Source organism: Macrobrachium nipponense, chromosome 6, assembly GCF_015104395.2.
Source record: "Macrobrachium nipponense isolate FS-2020 chromosome 6, ASM1510439v2, whole genome shotgun sequence".
Lineage (NCBI taxonomy): Eukaryota > Metazoa > Arthropoda > Malacostraca > Decapoda > Palaemonidae > Macrobrachium > Macrobrachium nipponense.
The window spans coordinates 103,279,401-103,301,372 of NC_061108.1; the positions used below are offsets into that span (position 1 = coordinate 103,279,401).

At 34.6% G+C, this 21,972-nt stretch overlaps 1 protein-coding gene across 1 annotated transcript in view; it reads left to right on the top strand.

Moving 5' to 3' along the window:
- Positions 1–21,772, top strand: part of LOC135216771 (thyroid receptor-interacting protein 11-like) — a 238,047-nt gene extending 216,275 nt beyond the window's left edge. The window contains exons 19-22 of the mRNA XM_064252246.1: positions 2,240–2,321; positions 2,557–2,782; positions 16,865–17,008; positions 17,642–21,772. Coding sequence (XP_064108316.1) covers positions 2,240–2,321; positions 2,557–2,782; positions 16,865–17,008; positions 17,642–17,911 — 722 coding nt within the window. The 3' untranslated portion in view covers positions 17,912–21,772. The remainder of the gene's footprint in view (positions 1–2,239; positions 2,322–2,556; positions 2,783–16,864; positions 17,009–17,641) is intronic.
- Positions 21,773–21,972: the final 200 nt, after the last annotated feature.

Here is a 21,972-nt window from a genome sequence, read left to right on the forward strand (position 1 = left end):
ATGAAGCCCTAAATTAAAAGCAAATACAGGCAGAAAATACATAAAAATGTTACTGATGATGGTATAGTGTTAGGAAACTTGAACATGGTAAAAATTATATATAAATTATTATATACGTATAAAAATTACGTATATATATAATAATAGCAAAAGAGGCATTACGTACTTTGTTGTATGTAACTAATAAACATTCCCATTTCTAAAATACTTTTAGTTATTTTGCCCCACAGGAATTTATGTAGGCTAGGAATGGAATAAATTTAAATTGTCTTTAGTAGCACATTTTGATATTTTAATTATATTTTTGGATAAAGTTTGTTGAATATTCTAGTTCTTGCTTAAATAAGTCTTTGACTATTACTCAGTTTAGTTATTTAAGCATTGTTATGTAAAATTCTCTTCTTTTTTGAGCCAATATGTTAGTTGTTCAGTGTTGTGTTAGTATGCTTTATTGTAAATGATTTTGCTAATAAAAACTGAGTTGTATCAGTATATTTTAAAAATTCCTCTTGGTTTATTGCATTTGTATTGTGTACATGCTTAGTAAGGGTAAATATGTAATGTGTTACAGCTATAAATTCCAGTGGAGTAAACAGTGTCCAGGAAAGCAATTAATTATAGTGCTAATCTCTTAGGTACTCTTTCTCCCTTCTATTTGTCAGGAAAAGAGAATAGAATAGAATAGCTAGTCAGTGGGAAGAAAGTAAGTTAGAATAATTTGTGAAAAACTTTTTAGCTTGTTGATGATTCAGTAAGTAGCAAACACCATACTATACTATAAAAGATAATACTCAAAGAGCATACCGCCACCATCATCAAACCTTCTGAACAGATACTTTTATTGACAAGAAAATGTTAGTTGTTAGGATCCAAATTCAAAGCTTGCATAGGATTTCAGTTTCTTAAACTTGGAAAATTTGAAATAAAGTGGAGTAATCAACCCCAAAAAGATGTAATCGCCTTGGAGAATGTATATTTTTATTTAAAGAACATAAATTACTATTTACAGTATTTTTATACTATTTTCAATCTTAATTTCATATTATATTTCATATTATATTTCGAAATGTCACTGTTCACCAATAAGCATATACATATAATTATTCGCCTGTCTACTTTGTAGCATTGATAAAGCATGACAAAAGCATCTTAACATTTTGTGTTGCTGTGACTTGGCAAAATGTTTCTGTAGTACTACCCAAATTTAATAGGAATTGTGGATGGAGGTTTTTTACATTACAGAAAGAAGTCCATAAAGATTAAGCCACTTAATATTTTGTGTTATGGTACAATTGCAAAATTGAAACCTTTACATGATTAGCCACAAGAGCCGGTACCTATGACAAAGTTATTGGAATGTCATGGTTTAGAAGGTTTCGTGATTCAGCATAGGAAAGCTAATAAACTTATCAGGCTTGTAAGGATTCTATGCAAATTTCAGACTTTTTTTTTTTATTCAAAAAGCAAGAAAAAGTTATTCATTTTAGAAAGACAAGGAGTGCATAATAATTTGGTGCTTTAAGTATTCTGTTAACTCAGTGATTCATGAAACATCACATTCAAGAACAAAGTATTGTATCTTCCATATACATATAGTTTTATTATATCCATCTCCCTTTTTGTTTTGAGTAAAATTATATGTGTATCAAGGTGTAAGACACCATAAAACTGTATTTGGAAGGGATGAGTTTTACCCTTTCTTAAATGCTTGGATTTTTTCATCACTGTGCTACGAGTAGTGTATTTGCTTGCCCTGTGTATGAAGAACATTTTTTTTCCTTTGTGCATTCAAATTGCTGTTTGATATGAATTTTGTGAAAAATTTTACTTGTAGCTGTTATAGGATTTTAGAATGAAAATAGCAGTTTTTGTACCTCAGCACACGAAAACTAATTCTGAAGACTTTAAGTGGTTTTTTATTGTAGGTTAGCATTTTTAACATTGTACTCAGAATAAAACTTTTTGTGTACTCATTAAAACTTTTAGTGTACAATTGTTTTATCTTATGGGAAGTGTATGAAAAATTAACTGAATCTCCTAATAAAGTCTATTGATATACAGGCCAGGAAAAGTGTTACCTGAAAGAATCATTTATATGTTGTTTTCTTTTTATGTAACATTTTTTTATCTTGGAAGAAAATTTTATTTTTTGGTGGAAAACATAAATGCTAAATTCAATAAGAATAAAAGTTGAATTATTATTAATATATATGTATTTTTGTATCTTGTAAACCAACAGTAACTTCTCAAGAAGAAGTAGCAAGGAAAGCACGAGAAGAAGTAATTTGTCTGAAAACATCATCTGAAGGTAAAATTGAAAAGTAAGTCTTTGTGTTTTTGTTAAAATGTAATTTATTTCTTCTTATGTTTCTGTTTGATGTATATTTGGTTTATTTCACTTTTGAATTATAAAGCTGTAAATGTGACAGATTTTTAAAACCATTTATTATATTCTTTATAATTAACAAACAGATTTTGTTGCTAGTAGCATTTATTTACTGAATACACTATAATATATACTGTACAATATAACTAAATTCACATTTTCTCCGACAGGAATTTACTCCGAAACTTGCTTGTTGGGTATTTTGCCACTCCTGTTGACAAACGGCAAGAGGTTTTGCGAATTATTGCTGAAGTACTTGACTTCTCAGGAGAAGAAAGAGTAAGAACAGGACTAGATATGCAGGGTCGATCCTGGCTGTCATCTATAGCAAACTTCCTTGCCCCTCCTGCTAGTAATGTTCATGTTACTTCGAGAGTTGATGTCCTTGATCACACAGTAAGTGGAATAACATCAAACTTGTTATTATGATATAAATTGTAATTTAAGATAGAGTTCCATTGCATGGTAACTTATTGTAACAAGAGAAACAGTCCAAGTATAATTTTTGTACTCTAAGACAATAGCAGATAAAAAATTAAAATTCTATTTAAGTAGCTTTATGGGACATAAAAAATAAACACAGTAAATGAGCCATGAAACGTAACGATACTGTTATGAACTGCTTTTGGGTTCAGTAGATTCATTAAATATAAAAAAATAATAGAGTGGGACTGAGAAAACTTAGCAGCAGCAGACAAAGGAGGATGGAGCTAAACAATACAAAAGCTGAGACTAATTTATTCACAAAACTTACAGCTTTTATATACATCTTTACAAATGAGTCAGTACCTTAAACAACATTATTCAAATAACATATAAATATCTGAATCATCAGATAAAACCCAAATGAATGTACAAAATAACAGTGGTATCAGGAAAAGCAGTATTACAGTCAGTAAATTAATCAAAATAAAATAAATTCCCTAAGATAGCATAAAAACAAGGCTTGGCATTCAGTCAGTAAAAATGTTGACACAACATATTCATAAAAATTAACCCTTAAACGCTGAAGGGGTATAATAAAAATCGTCTCCCGTATGCTGAGGGGGTCTCAGAGTGAGTGCCAAAGCGGAAAAAATATTTTTTCAAAAAATCACAGCGTGCTTAGTTTTCAAGATTAAGAGTTCATTTTTGGCTCCTTTTTTTATCATTGCCTCAAGTTTAGTATGCAAGCATCAGAAATAAAAAAAAATATCATTAACATATATAAATAATGCAATATATGATAGCGCGAAAACAAAATTTCATATATAATTGTATTCAAATCGCGCTGTGAGCAAAACAGTTAAAGCTAACGAGTTAATTTTTTTTTGTTGTATTGTACACTAAATTGCAATCATTTTGGTATATAACACATTGTAAAACAATCAAAGCAACACAGAGAAAATATTATCACAAAATGATGCATGAATTCGTAATGCGCGGACATAAAAAAATGTTTTTTTCAAAAATTCACCATAAATCTAAATATTGTTCTAGAGACTTCCAATTTGTCTCAAAATGAAGATAAATGGTTGAATACTACTATACTGTAAGAGTTTTAGCTTACAATTGCAGTTTTCGACCATTTCGGACGAGTTAAAGTTGACCAAATGTTGAATTTTTTTATATATTTTTTTATATGCAAATATTTCAAAAATGAGAAAAGCTACAACCTTCAATTATTTTTTGTTGTATTCTACATGAAATTGCGCACATTTTCATATATAAAACTCTATGAAGCGCCTAATATGAAATGGAGCAAATATTCCGAGAATGCGACGTACGCATTTCGGAGATTTGCGGCTGAGAATCCGCGCCCGGAGTGAAGGAAAGTTTTTTTTTTAATTCACCATAAATCAAAATATTGTGCTAGAGACTTCGAATTTGTTTCAAAATGAAGATAAATGACTGAATATTACTAGACTGTAAGAGTTTTAGCTTACAATTGCGTTTTTCTACCATTTCGGTAGAGTTTTTTCTACCATTTCGGTAGAGTCAAAGTTGACCGAACGTGGTTTTTTTTCTATCTATCATGATTTATATGCAAATATTTCGAAAATGAGAAAAGCTACAACCTTCAATTATTTTTTATTGTATTCTACATGAAATTGCACACATTTTCATATATAAAATTTTATGTAACGGCTAATTTAAAATGGTGCAAACATTACGACAGTCGCACGTATGATTTTTTCGGAAGGAGTTACCGCGCGGACGTAAGGAAAATGTTTTTTTTTTTTCATAAATTCTCCATAAATCGAAATATTGTGCTAGACTTCCAATTTGTTGCAAAATGAAGGTAAATGATTGAATATTACTAGAATATAAGAGTTTTAGCTTACAATTGCATTTTTCGACCATTTCGGTAGTCAAAGTTGACCGAAGGTTGAAATTTTGGCACTTATTGTTATTTATATGAAAATATTTCAAAACTGATAAAAGCTACAACCATGGGTTGTTTTTAGTTGTATTGTTCATGAAATTGCGCACATTTCCATATATAAAACTTTATGTAACGGCTAATTTAAAATGGTGCAAACATTACGACAATCGCACGTATGATTTTTTCAGAAGAGTTACCGCGCAGACGTAAAGAAAATTTTTTGTCATAATTTCACCATAAATCGAAATATTGTACTAGAGACTTCAAATTTGTTGTAAAATGAAGGTAATTGATTGAATATTACTAGACTGTAAGTGTTGTAGCTTACAATTGCAGTTTTCGACCATTTCAGTTGAGTTAAAGTTGAACGAAGGATGAATTTTTTCTATTGTTATTTATATGAAAATATTTCAAAACTGATAAAAGCTACAACCATGGGTTGTTTTTTGTTGTATTCCACATGAAATTGCACACATTTTCATATAAAAAACTTTATGTAACGGCTAATTTAAAATGGTGCAAACATTACGACAATCGGACGAAAAAATGTATGATTTTTTCGGAAGGGTTACTGTGCGGACGTAAGGAAAAAGTTTATTTCATAAATTCACCATAAATCGAAATATTGTGTTTTTTTACTTCCGATTTATTGCAAAATAAATGTAAATATTTAAATATTACTAGAATTTAATAGTTTTAGCTTACAATTGCGTTTTTTTACCATTTCGGTGGAGTCAAAGTTGACCGAAGGTTGAAATTTTGGCACTTATTGTTATTTATATGAAAATATTTCAAAACTGATCAAAGCTACAACCATGAGTTGTTTATTGTTGTATTCTACATGAAATTGTGCACATTTTCATATATAAAACTTTATGTAACGGCTAATTTAAAATGGTGCAAACATACGACAATCGGAAGAAAAAATGTCTGATTTTTTTCGGAAGAGTTACCGCGCGAACGTAAGAAAAATGTTTTTTTTTTTTCATAAATTCACCATAAATCGAAATATTGTGTTAGAGACTTCCAATTTGTTGCAAAATAAAGGTAAATGATTGAATATTACTAGAATGTAAGAGTTTTAGCTTACAATTGTGTTTTTTTACCATTTCAGTTGAGTCAAAGTTGACCGAAGGTTGAAATTTTGGTACTTATCGTGATTCATATGACAATATTTCAAAACTGATAAAAGCCACAACTATGAGTTGTTTTTCGTTGTATTCTACATGAAATTGCACACATTTCCATATATAAAACTTTATGTAACGGCTAATTTAAAATGGTGCTAACATTACGACAATTGGACGAATAAATGTATGATTTTTTTGGAAGAGTTACCGCGCGGACATAAGGAAAAAGTTTTTATCATAAATTCACGATAATTCAAAATGAAGGTAAATGATTGAATATTACTAGAATATAAGAGTTTTAGCTTACAATTGCGTGTTTTGACCATTTCGGTAGAGTCAAAGTTGACCGAAGGTGAAATTTTGGCACTTATCGTTATTTATATGAAAATATTTCAAAACTGATAAAAGCTACAATCATGAGTATTTTTTTCTTGTATTCTACTGAAAATTGCACACATTTTCACATATAATACTCCATGTAACGGCTAATTTAAAATGGTGCAAAAATTATGTCAATGTGACGAAATAATTTCTGAGATGTGTCACTGATACTTTTTAGTGCGATAAGAAAGAAATTTGCGCTTGCGCGCCTGTGTAACGATTGTAAACAAAACAGCACCTTGATCCGTGAACTCCCAGCATTCCCCAAGGCACGTAATTCAAAAGTTTTCGGCTGGTAGGCCTATAAGTATTTTTCCGCAAATTTTTAAAAAAACTTTTGTATGTCGACGTAAAATACGTCCAATCGGCACCCGACAGACAATTTATCTTGACGTAAAATACGTCCAATAGGCATTTAAGGGTTAAGTTAACATAAATTATTGCTACATTGCAGAGACTTCAGAACAAAGTAAATACTATACAAAATAATGATATTAATAACAGCAGGCAACATGACAAATGGATTAAGAATTACAAAAACATTTCACATGGACAAAACAGGACCATAAACTTTAATAAACAATCAAAACAGGGTTATGACATAGAGGTAAAGCCACAAAAACACAGTAACATGATCCTCCTGAGTACAGTATCCCGTAGGGGGGTAGTGGCGTCAGTGCACCTCATTTGGTGCAATGTAGGCATTACTTAAAAGTTTTTTTAGCGTCCCTTTGGCGCCTAGCTGCAACTACTTTCATTCCTTTTACTGTACCTCTGTTCTTATACAGGCAGTCCCCGGGATACAACAGAGGTTCCGTTCTTGAGACGCATTGTAAGCTGGAACTTCATAAAAAATCCTAAGAAAACCTTTCTTTTAACGCTTTGGGTGCATTAAAAACTATGTAAACTGCATTTGTATTGCATTTTTCATAAAAAAAATGTCAAATATTGATTGTTATGCATTTTTGGAGTCATATTTCTTCTGCCAGGTCAGCGTTGTAGGCGCCGTAACCCTGGAACATGCGTCGTAAACCTGAAAATAATTTCTGATAAATATAATTGAAAAGTGTTGTAACCTTGGAACATCGTAAGCTGAACCCGTCGTAACCCGGGGACTGCCTGTACTCTTCCTGCCATCTTACTGTTCACCCTCTCCTAACAGTTGTTTCATAATGCAACTGTGAGGTTTTCCTCCTGTAACACCTTTCAAACCTTTAACTTTCAATTTCCGTTTCAGCGCTGAATGGCCTTAGTTGCCCCAGTGCTTGGCATAATGCCAGAAATCTATATAAATCAAATCAAATCCTGAGTAAGTAAACATTAACGAAAATAACTGCAGAAACCTTAGGTACAAAAACCTACTGCAACAAACAGTGCAAGACACTCCAGATTCTTGGGGGGGAAAAACATGACATAAAGCAGAAATACAGATGAGATCACCTCCTGCAAACATGCAAGCAGCCAGAGCTGCATGTGCCACCGCAGATGAAATTGCAACACAGTCAAAGCTGCCAACCAGGAGCCATGATTCTCCGAAGCAGACGATGCTACTTCCCCAGATGAAGTTGATTCTGCTGAATCTCACACTCATGATTCACCCTGCAGGCCCTGAGTCCCAAAACATATTGCCATTGTGGACTCCTAAATCTGGTATAAGCGTCCTCCATGCTGCCAAATACTGCTCAGGTCTCCATCCCAATACGTACTGACTCAACTCCAGACATCCCCCATGCTGCTTAGGACTGCTTAGGTCTCTATCCCAATACTGACTTGTTCAGGTCTCTATACCCTTACTGACTTGACACAAGATGTCCCCCTTGCTCCTTGAGACTTAGCTCTGTACTGATACTGACTGAAGCAGTCAGTCGTAACCACACATGCACAACTTAAAACAACTGTTCCGATCATCCCAGCAAAGAAAACGACTAAACAAGGTGATAGAATTCCTTACAATACTAGTAATTCTATTCATCATAAGCTTCAGTCAAGAATATTACAAATATTCTGCAGTTTCTCCTTGGATATGACTTTTCTTCCTAAGGGCTGATTAATTTACAGGTCAACTTCTAAGAAATTTGTTTGCATAATACAGTGGTCCCCCGTATTCGCGGGCGATGCGTACCAGACCCCCCCGTGAATAGTTAGAACCTGCGAATGTTTAGAACCCCTATGAAAATGCTAAAAACAGCCTATTTTGTTAGTTAAAACTCAAGAAAAACCCACTAAAAATTTTCATACTTGGTTTTTTTAATAGTTTTATCACAAAAAGTGCATTTTATAATGAAATTCATCAAAAAACCAGGAATTTGTGGATATTTATCATAGAAAAATACTGCGAATGCGTGAATTTTCCGCGAATAATGCGGGGGGTCCACTGTACAGTCAAACCTCGGTTTTCATAGGGTTTTTTTTTTTTTTTTAGATTTTTCTTTTACAAAATTTTTTCTTGGTTATCGTACATTTCCTTGGTTTTTGTACACTTAAAAACACTCCATCCAGGGCCCAATGCTTGACCGGGCCCCATATTGAACGCCCAAACAGCATCCCATCTTCTTTCATGACCCATTCTGCTTTTGTGTTCGTTTTTTTTGTGCTTTTTGTGCTTTTTTATTCAAGTCCAACTGCTAAATAAGCCATCATGGGGCAAAAGAAAGTTCCAAGTGCTATCCCTTGTGTAAAAAAGGCGAGAAACAATAGAATATAAGAAAGAACTCATAGCAAAGTGTTGGAGGAAGTTTCATGCCAATCTCAGTAAAAAAAAATGCCTGTAAAGCACTGCTGTTATTGAATTTAAGGCCAGCAGAGGCTGGTTTGAAAAATTCAGAAAATGAATGAGCCTACATAATGTGCCTACTTCAAGGATTAAGGACATGTTTGCTAAGTAGAATGATCTAAGAAATTTTGTGGGGAATTATCATCCCAACAAAGAAGTTGCAATCTGTCTCTCCAACATGTTTAATGACAATGCTGGGTTTGATTTTATGCAAATTTTAAAGAAATGCCAGAAACAAATGTCTCTGGACAGTTTTGTTGTTTGACAGGGGTCCAGCAGCTCTCAAGCTGGTCCTAGTGCCAGTATAAAACGAAGAGCGGAAGTAACCTCAAATAGTGCCAGTAAAAAACAAAGAGAATTAACCCCAGATAGGTCCTTGATACCTGAAGTCCTTCTGGAGGGAGATTCCCCTTCCAAACAATAACCTCTCCTCCTCCCTCTCCCCTCCTCTCCGTCTTCCATATGCTAACAGGTGTTTTCCTTAAAGGTAAGACTGATTTTAAATGTTCATTTATTCATTTCATTAGTGATTTACATTTATTTTTCATTGTTTTCTGCATGTAAAACTGTTTATTCCCTATAAAATGTATTTTTTGTTAATATTTTCGGGGGTCTGGAATGCATTAATTGTATTTACATTATTCCTTATGGGAATTATTGTTTCGGTTTTCGTGGGAGGTTCTGGAACAGATCATGTACGAAAACCGAGATTCCACTGTATATAGGTTAAATGTGTTCATTGAATGTAAATTAACAAAGACATTGAATGTAAATTAACAAAGACATTGAATGTAAATTAACAAAGACAATATGTAATACCCATATGAAATTCACATAATGTCAAAACAGTAGTGGATTGTATTTCTACTTGTTCTGTAACGAAATTATTTTCAATTGATGTTTGTTCTTACAACCCATTAATCTGTACTCAATGTTAAACAGACCCATTCACATCAACTTCATAGATCATGGAAGCAAGCTGTACTGAGCATACCTGGTTTACACTCCACTGTCTTGCAGGGTGATGCATCATTCCTGTGTGCTTTCTATGAATAACACTGGTTTTCATTATTTAGTGCTGTGCCATTCACTCTTTTCGATTGATCATTTAATTTACTTCAGTTTGCTACTGTTCATTCTCATCCTAGTCATGACTTCATCCCTTATAATTGTGACATACACATGCAAGCTGAGTGTACCATCTTGGGTTATGTCTTAAATTACAACTGTGGTGGACCAAATTAGCATCATCTGTCTTTTGGTCAGACTAGTCTTCCATTCCACCACTATTAATAGATGATGGTAGATTGGTTACTGGTCCTAGGAAAAAGGCTGAACTCCTTTATCAAGCTTTTGAAACTAAGCAATCAGCTGAGGATGTCCCTCTCCCTGATACTTATCATCTTGAACCTATTCTTACAAAATTTGCATTTTCCTCCAGGGATGTTAAGAAAATTCTGGATAATCTTGATAGCTGGGATGGAGATCCTGATGGTTTCTTCCCTTTGTTTTAAAAAGTTTCTATTGTGTTGTAATTCCTCATTGGACAAGTGGTTTACATGCTCGCGTACTGATTCGGTAGTTCTGAGTTCGATTCCCCGTTTTGCCAACGTGGAATCAGAGGAATTTATTTCTGGGTATTAGAAATCAATTTCTCGATATAATGTGGTTCGGATCCCACAATAAGCTAGGTAACCAGTTGGTTCCCTAGCCACGTGAAAATATCTAATCCTTCAGGCCAGCCCTAGGAGAGCTGTTAATCAGCTCAGTGGTCTGGTTAAACTAAATATACTCTCCCTCTACTGTGTTGTCTCCCAAGATTACTAGATTGTATAGATTTTTATGTCGATGTAGTATCTTTGTGGATGAGTGCAGTAAGTACAGGCTAATACTACAGGTTAATCTTTATTCTCCATGTGCTCTCCAAAGTTGCTGAAAAACTTATTTTTAAGCCAGTACTATAAGTATGTATATGGATCTAAAGAATTGTTAGTCATTATACATACAGGAAGCAGATGGGCACCTGCAATGCTCTTTTAGACTTGACATACCATTTGCAAGAGAACCTTGATAAGTGTTCTGAGTGCAGAGCAATTCAAATAGATTTTAATGCTGCTTTCGATCTAATAAATCACAAGGCACTTATTTATGAACTTCAGAATCTTGTTGTGGGTGGATATGTTTTAGGATTACCTCAAGATTTCCTTATAGGTAGGTAGCAGCGAGTTGCTGCAGACAGGATCTTCAGAGAACCAAGACCTACTGTGCTTGGGGTTCCACAGGGCAGTGTTCTTGGTCCACTGTTATTTTTAGGGTATTTAAGTGATTTGGTTGTTGGCCTGAAAAACAAGATCATTCAGTATGTCGATGATGCAACACTTGTTGGTGTAGTAAAGTCTCCACTAGAAGGCATGAAGCTACCCTCAGCCTCCATTAGGACATGGACCGGATCAGGGAATGGTGTAGTTAGTGGGGTATGAGGCTGAACTCCAGTTAATTGAAAACACTATTGATTAGAAGATTTCATACAGATTTCCCATTCGCTGAATAGCAGCATCAATATGAAGTAAATGGGCCTCACTGTTGAACTTCTTGGTTGGACAGAGGTACTTTATTCCTCATGCTGTTGGGCTGTAGAATAGCCTCTCAGAGGATGTCATGCAGTTGGAACTTCTGAAGTTCAAGCAAAAATGCAATGTATTACTACCCTAATAGTACTATTCTTCTTGCATTTTAATACATTTTTTATCTATTTACCTATTTATTCCATTATGCGAGCGCATAGTTCTTTTGGTGGAAGAGTTGACGACCTACCCAACAGTAATTTGGAACGTTTGTGTAATGCATTTGGTCTACAGCAAAAGACTGATTGACGTCTTCCAGAGCAAGTCAACGGAATCATTCAATCAAGCCATCCAGCCTTCACTGGGATCCAGACCTACTCTCTGGTTAGGTATTTGAGTATAGACCAAAAAGGCTTCAAGGCGAAGGAAGGATACGGAACTGCTGGCCTTTCTGACTTAGCCTAGCCTAATTGAGTTCTTAGCCTAGAAAGTGGTCAAGTTCTTAGTCTGACCTATCCTAGCTAGTTGATAATGCCCTAACCATCTTAGCCTAGCCCAAGTAGTTGAGTTCTTAGCCTGGCCTAGCCCAGCTAGTCGAACATGTCTTAACCTTAACCATCTAGCCTAACTAGTCCAGAATCCTAAACTACCTTAACCACCTTAACCTAGCCTAAGTGGTTGAGTTCTTAAGCCTAGCAAGTTAAGTTCTTAGCCTGGCCTACCCTAGCTAGTTGAACTTGCTTTATTAACCATCTTAGCCTAGCCCAAGTGGTTGAGTCTTAGCCTAGCGAGTGGTTGAGTTCTTAGCCTAGCCTAGCTAGTTCAAATCTACCTTAACCATCTTCCTAGCCTGAGTAGTTAGTTCGAACCTTCCTTTCCATCTTAGCTTAGCCTAAGTGGTTGAATTCTTGTGCAGCAAGTGTAAGTGAATAAGTTCTTTGGCTAGCCTAGCCTAGCCTACAATGGGTGAGCTAGTTAAACCTTCTCCTACCGACTTAGCCTAGCCTAGGTGGTTGGGTCATATCTCTCCATCTTATCCTAGCCTAAGTGTTGGAATTCTTAGCCTAGCCCAGCTGGTTTGAGCTTATGCATTTTGGGAATACTCTTCAGATTCCCAGAGCATATTCTTCTGCTTCTTGATTCTGCAAGAAGATTTTCCCATTCTTCAAGAGTTTGGGATTGGGTTGGGTTCGATTCCTAGCCTAACCTACCTTTTCATCCAAGTAACCAGATCGGTAATGTAACTCATATCCTAGTGTTCTTATCTCTGAAGTAGTTAAGATCCATCTTAGCTCTGTGATACGATGCTCAGGAATGTCACCATGGTAGCTCCTTAAACCAAGGTTGGGGAAGGTGTTTTCTCTTACCATCATAGGACATCTCCTCTGATGAGTAGCATACTGATTATATGTCCTCACAAGGGATCACTTCATAGGATGTCACCTCTATTAGAGATGCATGTTTTTTGGGCAGCTCAAGGACTTCTCCCCTGTCTACAGTGTAATTACTTTGACAATGCACAAGTTGACAGTAGGATATTTAAAACTTATCTGTGCTGAGCATTTTGTTATAGGACATCCCGTATTATCTCTTCTGGCTACTTTGAAAGACCTATGTTAGACCTCTTTTCATCGACAGAAGCTAGAGGTCTTCTATTCATGGTCCTAGAATTGTTCATTGGAGAAGACAACTCTTTCTTTCGCCAGTTCCACTCGTTGACAGTCGAGATGCACCAGTAAACGATCGACAACTCGGTGGAGCTCATGGCCAGGTACGTTCCAGGCAGGAGGAACATGGTGGCCAATAAGTTAAGCTGTTGATGTCAAGTCTTAGATATGGATTGGTCTCTGCACCAGGACTTAGCAGACAGGCCATTCCACCTTTGGAGAAGAACCATGTTAGACCTCTTTGCCACTCGCTTCAACAGAAAGCTGGAGGTCAACTCCTTGGTGGTCCTGGATCCTGTTGTTCTGAAGTGTATACCTTCCCTCTGTTCTACGTGATCCGTCAGGTTCTGAACAGAGTAATGAGTTCCAGCGACCTCAGGTTGACCGTCATGGTGCCTCTGTAGCCACAGGCAGAGTGATTCCCAACCTTCTGTCTCTTCTGTCAGCGGTTCCGAGAGAAATTCCCCCATGGCACAATCTCCTTTGCCAGCCTCATGTGGAAATTTGACTTGTTGGTATATTTTAAACAACTTTATAAGATTATTGCAGCTATACTAACATATTGCACTGTTCCTGTATATTTTCCTTGCTAAGTTAATCTCTCATGTTTCCTCCCAATACAATCAACTCCCCATATTCGCATTCTCGAGATTCGTGGACTCAGTATTCATGGAATTTTCTTTTGACCATATCTACCCATTGTTCATGGGAAATTTGCTGGTTTTTCCGACGATGGATATTCACTGATGAGTGTATTTTGGTGTTATTTTCATTACTGAATGACAAATTTTTAACCAATTTGTATTTTTCATAACTAACAACCTGAGGTCTTAACATTAGGATAATACTAGCGCCAAGCTGGAAACTGTTAGAATTAAAATTAAACTTGAGATCCAGGGACTATTGGCATCTATACCAGGTCACGGGGCATGTAGTACCCAGAATGCCCTCAGCGTCTCATGACCAGCCAGTTACTCTTCCAACCCAGTTTAGACTACTAGAAGGGGTGGTTAGGGGTGGGCCTTTATCTGTTAAGATCTCAGGTTTGTTAGTTATGAAAAATATAAATTAGTTAAAAATTTGTCATTTGTTCATATACGGGACAAACCTTCAGTCTTAACTGAATTAGGATAGACTTACTTATTGGTGGGAGGTAAGTCTCTATAACTGACTGGGAGTTTGCCACCTTTATCCATTTCCGAATAGTAGGTGTATTCTAAGACAATGGACTATCAACCCTTGAACCAAAGATATATGAGAATCTATTGGTTTCCCTCACTGGGTGCTCATACGATGCCATGGTTTATTACATTTTAATAAGATTAAATGATATATAATAAAAATAATAATTCTCTCTCTCTCTCTCTCTCTCTCTCTCTCTCTCTCTCTCTCTCTCTCTCTCTCTCTCTCTCTCTCTCTCTCTCATTTACAGAGATGTATGTTTTTGTATGATAAATAAATGATTTACTAATTTTCAAATGATAATAATGCAAACAGCAATAATATCATATCATTAAAGAAAATTCTACATATAGTGAATTAGTAAGATGTTAGTTTTGAAATTAGAAAATTATGTAAGAAAGAAGAAATTTCCATTCTACCTTGCATCATTCTTTTTAGATCCAGGTACTAAACTGAGGTCCAGAGCTGTCAAATATGTTGAAGTATGTAATGTGACAGGAGGGGGAGCGAGTTGCCTGTGACTAATGTAATTTCTCTCTCTCTCTCTCTCTCTCTCTCTCTCTCTAAGATATGCATGTCATAGTGGTAACTCTCTCCCTCTGTTTTGGCTGGAAGTGTTAGAAGTGTATGTATATATCTTTAAGGGTACTATACTACATTTTATCTATATAAATAAAAATGTAAATGTTCGTTTGTTCAAAATCTTAAATCTCCGAAAGTTCTTCACCGATTGTTTTGAAATTTTGACACAACATTGCATTCGAATACGTGCATTTTTATAATGAGGTTTCATCCTACCTGCCCCCCTCCGTATGGGGTGGGGGTGAGAAGGGATTCCCTGAAATGGAGCTGGTTTTGTCTGTGAAACAGGGCTGGTTATACCCATAGACTTTACTTTACAAATTTATCATACATAATTCCTTTATACATATGATTTATCATTTGAAAAAGAATGCTATAGGGTAAACATCAATGACATCAAAGAGGGTGGAGTTTAAGAATGGGCTTGACAGAGAGAGAATGAGAGGGACAGGAAGTGAGAGAGAGTAGACTAGGTGTTAGGGAGAAGAAAGAGGAAAAAAGACAAGGAAAGTTAGAGAGACACAGACAGAGAAGAGTGGGTGTTTGGAAGAGAGAGAGAGAGAGAGAGAGAGAGAGAGAGAGAGAGAGAGAGAGAGAGAGAGAGATGGTATTAGTCAGAAGAGGGAGAGACAGTGATCGTTGAAGAGAGAAAGGGAGAATAAGGGAAAGGAGTGAGAGGGAGAGGAGGAGAGAGAGAGAGTAGAGGGGGTGTTGGTAGGAGAAAGATGGAAAAAGTGAGAGAGAGAGACAGACAGACAGAGAAGAGCGGGTGTTTGGGAGGAGAGAGAGAGTTGGTATTAGTGAGAAGAAAGAGGGAAAGACAGTTATTGTTGGTGAGAGAAAGAGAAAGAGAAAGGAGCTTTGTCTTTTCTTTCTTTTCCATTTAGCCAGACTGAGCCACAGCAATGTGTGGCCGGGTACAGCTAGTAGTAAAATAGTAATTTACATTACGTACTAATTTTCAGATATTAAATTTAACGAGATTAAACAACAATAACAATAAAAAAAAAAAAAATTCTCTCTCTCTCTCTCTCTCTCTCTCTCTCATCTCTCTCTCTCTCTCTCTCGTCTCTCTCGTTCATCTTCTCTCCTCTCTCTCTCATTCTTCTCGTCTCTCTCGCTCTCTTCTTCTCTCTCTCTCTCTCTCTCTCTCTCTCTTCTCAATCTTACATATGTATATTTGTTTTGTAGTATGATAAATAAATGATTTACCTAATACATATAAATTTTTAAATATTAATAAGATTAATGAAAGAAAAAGCGATTCTCAGTCTTGGAGAAAGGAGGGCAGGGGAGTAAATGATAGTTTGATATATGTATTGGCGAAGGGGAAGGAGTTGTAAGGATTTATTCTCACTCTCTCTCTCTTTTCATTATTATTCTATATATCTTAGAAATAATTCATAATTTCACTGTTGATGGTCAGATATATGATGTTGCCGATTCAATGGTCTCTCTCTCTCTTGTTATTTTCTGTACATGTATATTTTCAATGGTAAAATGTTTAAGACTACTTTGAAATTATATTAGTAATATAATCTCAAAGATTAATGCAGTTATAGGATAGTAATTTAAAGTTTATTTGAAGTAGGATGGTATGCATTTGATATTTGAACTTTCAAGATAGGCAGTTTTAAGGATTTTTAGAGGGGGGTTGTAAGTATTCGTGGGTTTTAACTATTTGCGGGGGTTGGGGGAAGGCTGTTTGGTACACATCCCTTGTGAATATGGGTGGTCCACTGCATGTATTCATTTTTGCAAGACTTCAGCTGATTTCTTGAAGATCTTTTTTTCCATCCTCATTTGGGTAACCTATCCTATTTTCTTCCACCAGTCATTGTCACAAGCCTTTATCCGATTTCTCGAAGATGAATCGACTCCTCGACCTCAGCCTCGTCTTCCAGCAGTTCAGATGGCTCAACAAACTGAAGAGAAGGCTGAGAAGAAAGCTCAGGCTAAAGCTCAGACTTCAGTCAAGGTTGGTTATAATTGCTTGTACATAGTTCTATTTTCTTTATGAATTAGTGTTAGTTAAGTATAGATTATGCTTTAATATTAAGTATACATAGTACATATGTATACATAATCAAAAAGCTTAGATTTCTTTTCATGTCATAAGCATTGGACTGTACATATTTTTGTATTTTATCAGATTGTTATACTTTCAAATGAGGCAATTCTTGGAAAGTAATACAGTTGAGGAATACTTTTTTATTATTATTATTAATTTCCATTGTTTTTGTGCATAGGGCTTTAATTGAGATCATAATATGGCTGTCATTAGAAGTTATTACTAACTTTATTTATTGTATTAATTTGGCTATGGCACTTTTAAAAACATTTTAATGGTATTTTTTAACTTTGAAATATACTCGCCCCTAATATTGCATAAGTATTAAACATGAATAGACAGTTTATTTACCGTAAGTATCATGTTCTTGTATTTCTACGGTCAGTCACTATGCCCTTAGTAATTAATGTCATTTACTTAATGTCATAAAGTTGTATTCCATTATGTATTGCATTTTTTGTGAAAATTTTCATGTTGACAGGGAAGCTTTGATTATTTCCTTTTTCACTTATATATTTCCTGGTCTTTGACACCCTTCAGGTTAATCCATTTGTTAGTACTGGGGAGACTGTACTCACCGAAACAAACACCGAATCAAGAAATTCTCCATTACTCTCTGTAGCTTCAGCTCTGCCAACATTACCTACTTTTACACCACATATTCCTTCGTCGTCACCAAGTCTTGTTGAAGTAAATTCTCCAATGCCTACTGTAGTAACAACTGCTTCAGGAATAACCACCCCTGTATCCACTAATAAATATTTGACTAATTTGTTGGGGTCTGAAAGTTCTGCAGTAGAAGATAAGTGATACAGCATTGCAATAGTAGAGTATGTTAGAGAAAGTTAACTACAAGATTAGATTGAAGATTTGTAGCAGTCTATTATGTAGGTTAGGGAGTATCCAGATATTCCCACAGCATCACTAAAGTTTAGTGTAATGCAATATCCTGAAACTGTGATAAGAGATTTTGTAAACATTTAGAGATGGTGATATCTATAAGGCATTGGTTGGTCTTGTTGCATTATACCTGTTTTGCATACTATTCCCATTCACTGGTAGTTGATGCCACCAAACAGAAATATAGCTTAGGTTTAGGGAGTAGTGTGAGGGTATGTGCAGTAAAATAACCATACTGTTGCATGTGATGTTAGGTGAATTTGGTTAATTTCACCTCATATTTAAGCTTGCCATGATAGATATTCTGTTCTATGCTCCTTGGTATGCTGAAAATCTTTTTGAGAATTCTGTATCGATATATTCCACTATGCTACTTACAGTATTTCCAATTAAGAGTCTTAATGTTAGTCAGTAACTTCAGCAGGAGTTGGAAAAGATGTCATTTTGTATCAGATGACAATATAATTTTGGTAGAAATTGGTTCAACATGGTTTAAAATTGTTCAGTGGTAATTAATTTTTTTTCTTTTAATAGTTATACACAAATATATGAGGAATTAAAGTTCATAAAATATTATTATGCATCAAAAAACTCATTTTTATTTTGAAATTGAAGCCGAGAAAGATAAAAAGTTTTTCACTGTTGAGTTACATCTTTTACCTAGTAAATACTGGTAAATTACAAAGATTATTAAAATTACGTATTTAGAAAATTTTTGTATTAATCGTCAATTTATGCATTATTTGTTGGTACTATTTAGATGCACACTTTGAAGATAATGAACGTTAGTTCCTTTGGCTCATTGTACATTATGGGAGAAATTATTTTTATACAAATTGATATTTAAAAGTTATTAGTTATTTTGGTTAGTGATACAATAGTTACCATTGCTCTTTTATAATTTTATATAGTCTTAGGTTGATTGAGGAAAGGATTATTGATATGAGATTATTGACTGACAAGAGTGAAGAGACATGAGAAGCATTTTTGTGTCTATGGAAGTGTGTGCATTATTATTTGATGATTAACCATCACTGTACACCAGTGAAAAGATATTACAATATGTATACTTATAGTTGCATAGTTTGAGGCAAGGTTAACATATTTCTGTATGTCCAGCTCCTTCACTCATACTGTATGAATGGGGTATAGAAGCTGTTTGATATTTTAATTTCATGTAGTACCATCAAAGAATTTCTGTGACTGCAGAACAAAATTATTCCAATATTTGTAGGGTTCACATTATAAGCAGGTAGTACTGCATTCCAGTATTGATGACTCGTATTTAACTGGAATGGTGTATTGAAGTTCCTTTTATTAGTATGTCACCTCAAGCTATGTACTTTTGCATATCCTGAGGTTTTTATCCATAACCATGTGAAACTGCAGGTATTGTTTATACAGTATCTTGATGAAATTATAATCATAAAGCCCCAAGATCACAAGATCTTTATTTGCTACGTTTATATGTGCGTCTTCCATTCCAGTTTCAGGTTTGTGCAAAAATTTTAGAATACTTTTTACTCATGTGCCATTACTAATTTATTTCTTAATTTCTTATTTATAAATTTGCTTATAAGTTGCTGGAATTGATTTTGCTTTAAACAATGGATATAGTTAATACCCAAAAATTCAAATTGATTGCAGAGGCAGGATTTTGTAATGGTATGCTTTACAAAATGGTCTGAGCCACCATTTTAGTGAGAGCTGTTAATTTCATTGTTGAAAACTGTGAGGAATTACCTTGTAAACCTCAGTTTTGGCTGTGAAGAATCTAATAAAAGTAACAGCTCATTGTGCCAGCTTTTTTTATAGAAAAGTTGAAGGACTTAAGCTTGATGATATTAACATGTTTGTAGAAAGTGTTAAAGAATGTGTATTAGTTAATGATGTGAACCTCTGGGCAAGTAACGAAACTATAAACAAGCATTTGGATATAAAGCTTTGAAAAGGGATAACAGTTACATTTTCATAGTAAGTACTTTAATATTAAATGGAATAAAATAGTATCTAAACATATTTAAAGGGAATGGTGATAGGTTAGATAGCTGTTGGTTACCTAAATAATACAGAGAGGGACAAGGTTAACAGAGGTGTTACACTTACAGTCTTCTCCCAGAGATAAAAATTAATTAAATGGAGAAAATTGCACACACAGAAAGACTGGCGGTTTGTCATCATACCATTTTAAGATGTCATCATACCATTTTAAGATAATGAAATGAGCATTTTGGTGTAAAAAGAATGGCTGTACGTAAATGTCAGGCTTAAAATCAGGAGCTGGTATGTTCATGTTTACGGTATATATATTTATACATGTTTGTCAGTTACCATAACTGAAGTTAATGAGGACTCCAAAGTTAAACATTTAGTATATTAGTGTGCCCTCTTTACATATTTCTTTAGAAATGGAAGCCTCTACCGTGCAAATTGAAGATTGACAGAAAAGTTAAAAGCAAATGTTGAGAGTGATGGCAATACCATAGTCTTTCTCACCTCCCCAAAATGACATCTTAAAGAAAACTTGTACTTTTGACACTCTTAGCTGAAGAAAACTTGTACTTTTGACACTTTAAGCTTAATTCATGTGAATGTTAGACAGTCACCTGCCCAGGCCCACAACCTGTTTTGTATAGACACATGATGGTGGTGTTGGCAATGAGGAGAAGTGTGATTTAACAAAGACTGAACTATTAGGCTTAAATATATGATATTTAAAAAAAATTATGAACACTTAGACCCTGGCATAGTTGAAGTATTAAATGAGGCACAAGGTACTTTCTTTGAGCTAATGGTGGAACTAATAAAGGCTATTCACAGAAAGTCAGGTTCAAATTGAAGGCAGATACATTGATGACTAATATTCATTGTTTAGTAGAATAATTGTAAAGGCTGGTAATCATGTAAAAGATGAGTAATTGGAAACAAAAGTGACAAAATACAGGCATTGTGAATGATCAAAGGTTGAATTGATATGGAGTCAGGGAATGGATATTATGTCTGTTGATGAATGGACAGTTCTCACTCCTGAAACAAGTTTTTTTTTTTTTTTTTTTTTTTTTTTTTTTTTTTTTTTTTTTTTGTAAATTCTTAGTCATGCTGCCAACTGAGTACCAATGTAATAGCTGGTATCACAACATTTTACACAGATCAACAAAACCCATGTGCACTACCTCTTGAATCAGTTTTGTTTATTTGTAAGGAAGAGAATGCCTTTTAAGCTGAATAATAGTTTCAATTTTATCTTTTAATTGTTATATATAGTATAACATTTTCCTTTAAAACTTAAATTATTGATAACAGATAGTATAGCTATAAGTATAGTGCCTTTCGCTGAATATAAATCTTTGCTGCCATGCCCTATAGAAAGCCATACTAACAATACTAAGAAATATGGTTTTGTTTATAATGTTGGCACATATTATATTTGCAGCTAAATGAAAGGGAGGAAAATTTTGTGAATTTAAAGGACTGTAGTTGGTATTGGGATACATTTCTTGTTACAAATACCTTCATGAACCTCAAAAGCATTTATAACAGCCATAAATTCTTTAGTCCTGTAGTATTCTTGTACTGTACATATAAAGTTACTAGAAAAATTATGTTCAAATATATTTGATAGTCAAGTGCTTTCCCCATCCCTGCCCTAAGTTTGGAGGCTTTTTATAAATGTTTGTTGAACATCTTTTTCTGCAGATCCTAGAATATGTAAATAGCAAATGTTATATATTTATAATTTGGCTTCATTGTTAATAAAATCAATATACTTTATTTGTAGTTTTATCTAAGTTTTGTATCTCAATACAACGAACAAAGAGGATACAAACTTACCTTTTGTAAATGGAGTATCCTTCAGCATGAGCTAGAACAGCTGTTGAATATGGTTAAATTGGGCAAGATTGTGGGCGACCCCTAACCTACCTCACTCTTGCCAAGTCAACCTGTCTTCGGCTGCCATGGATATAGATAGG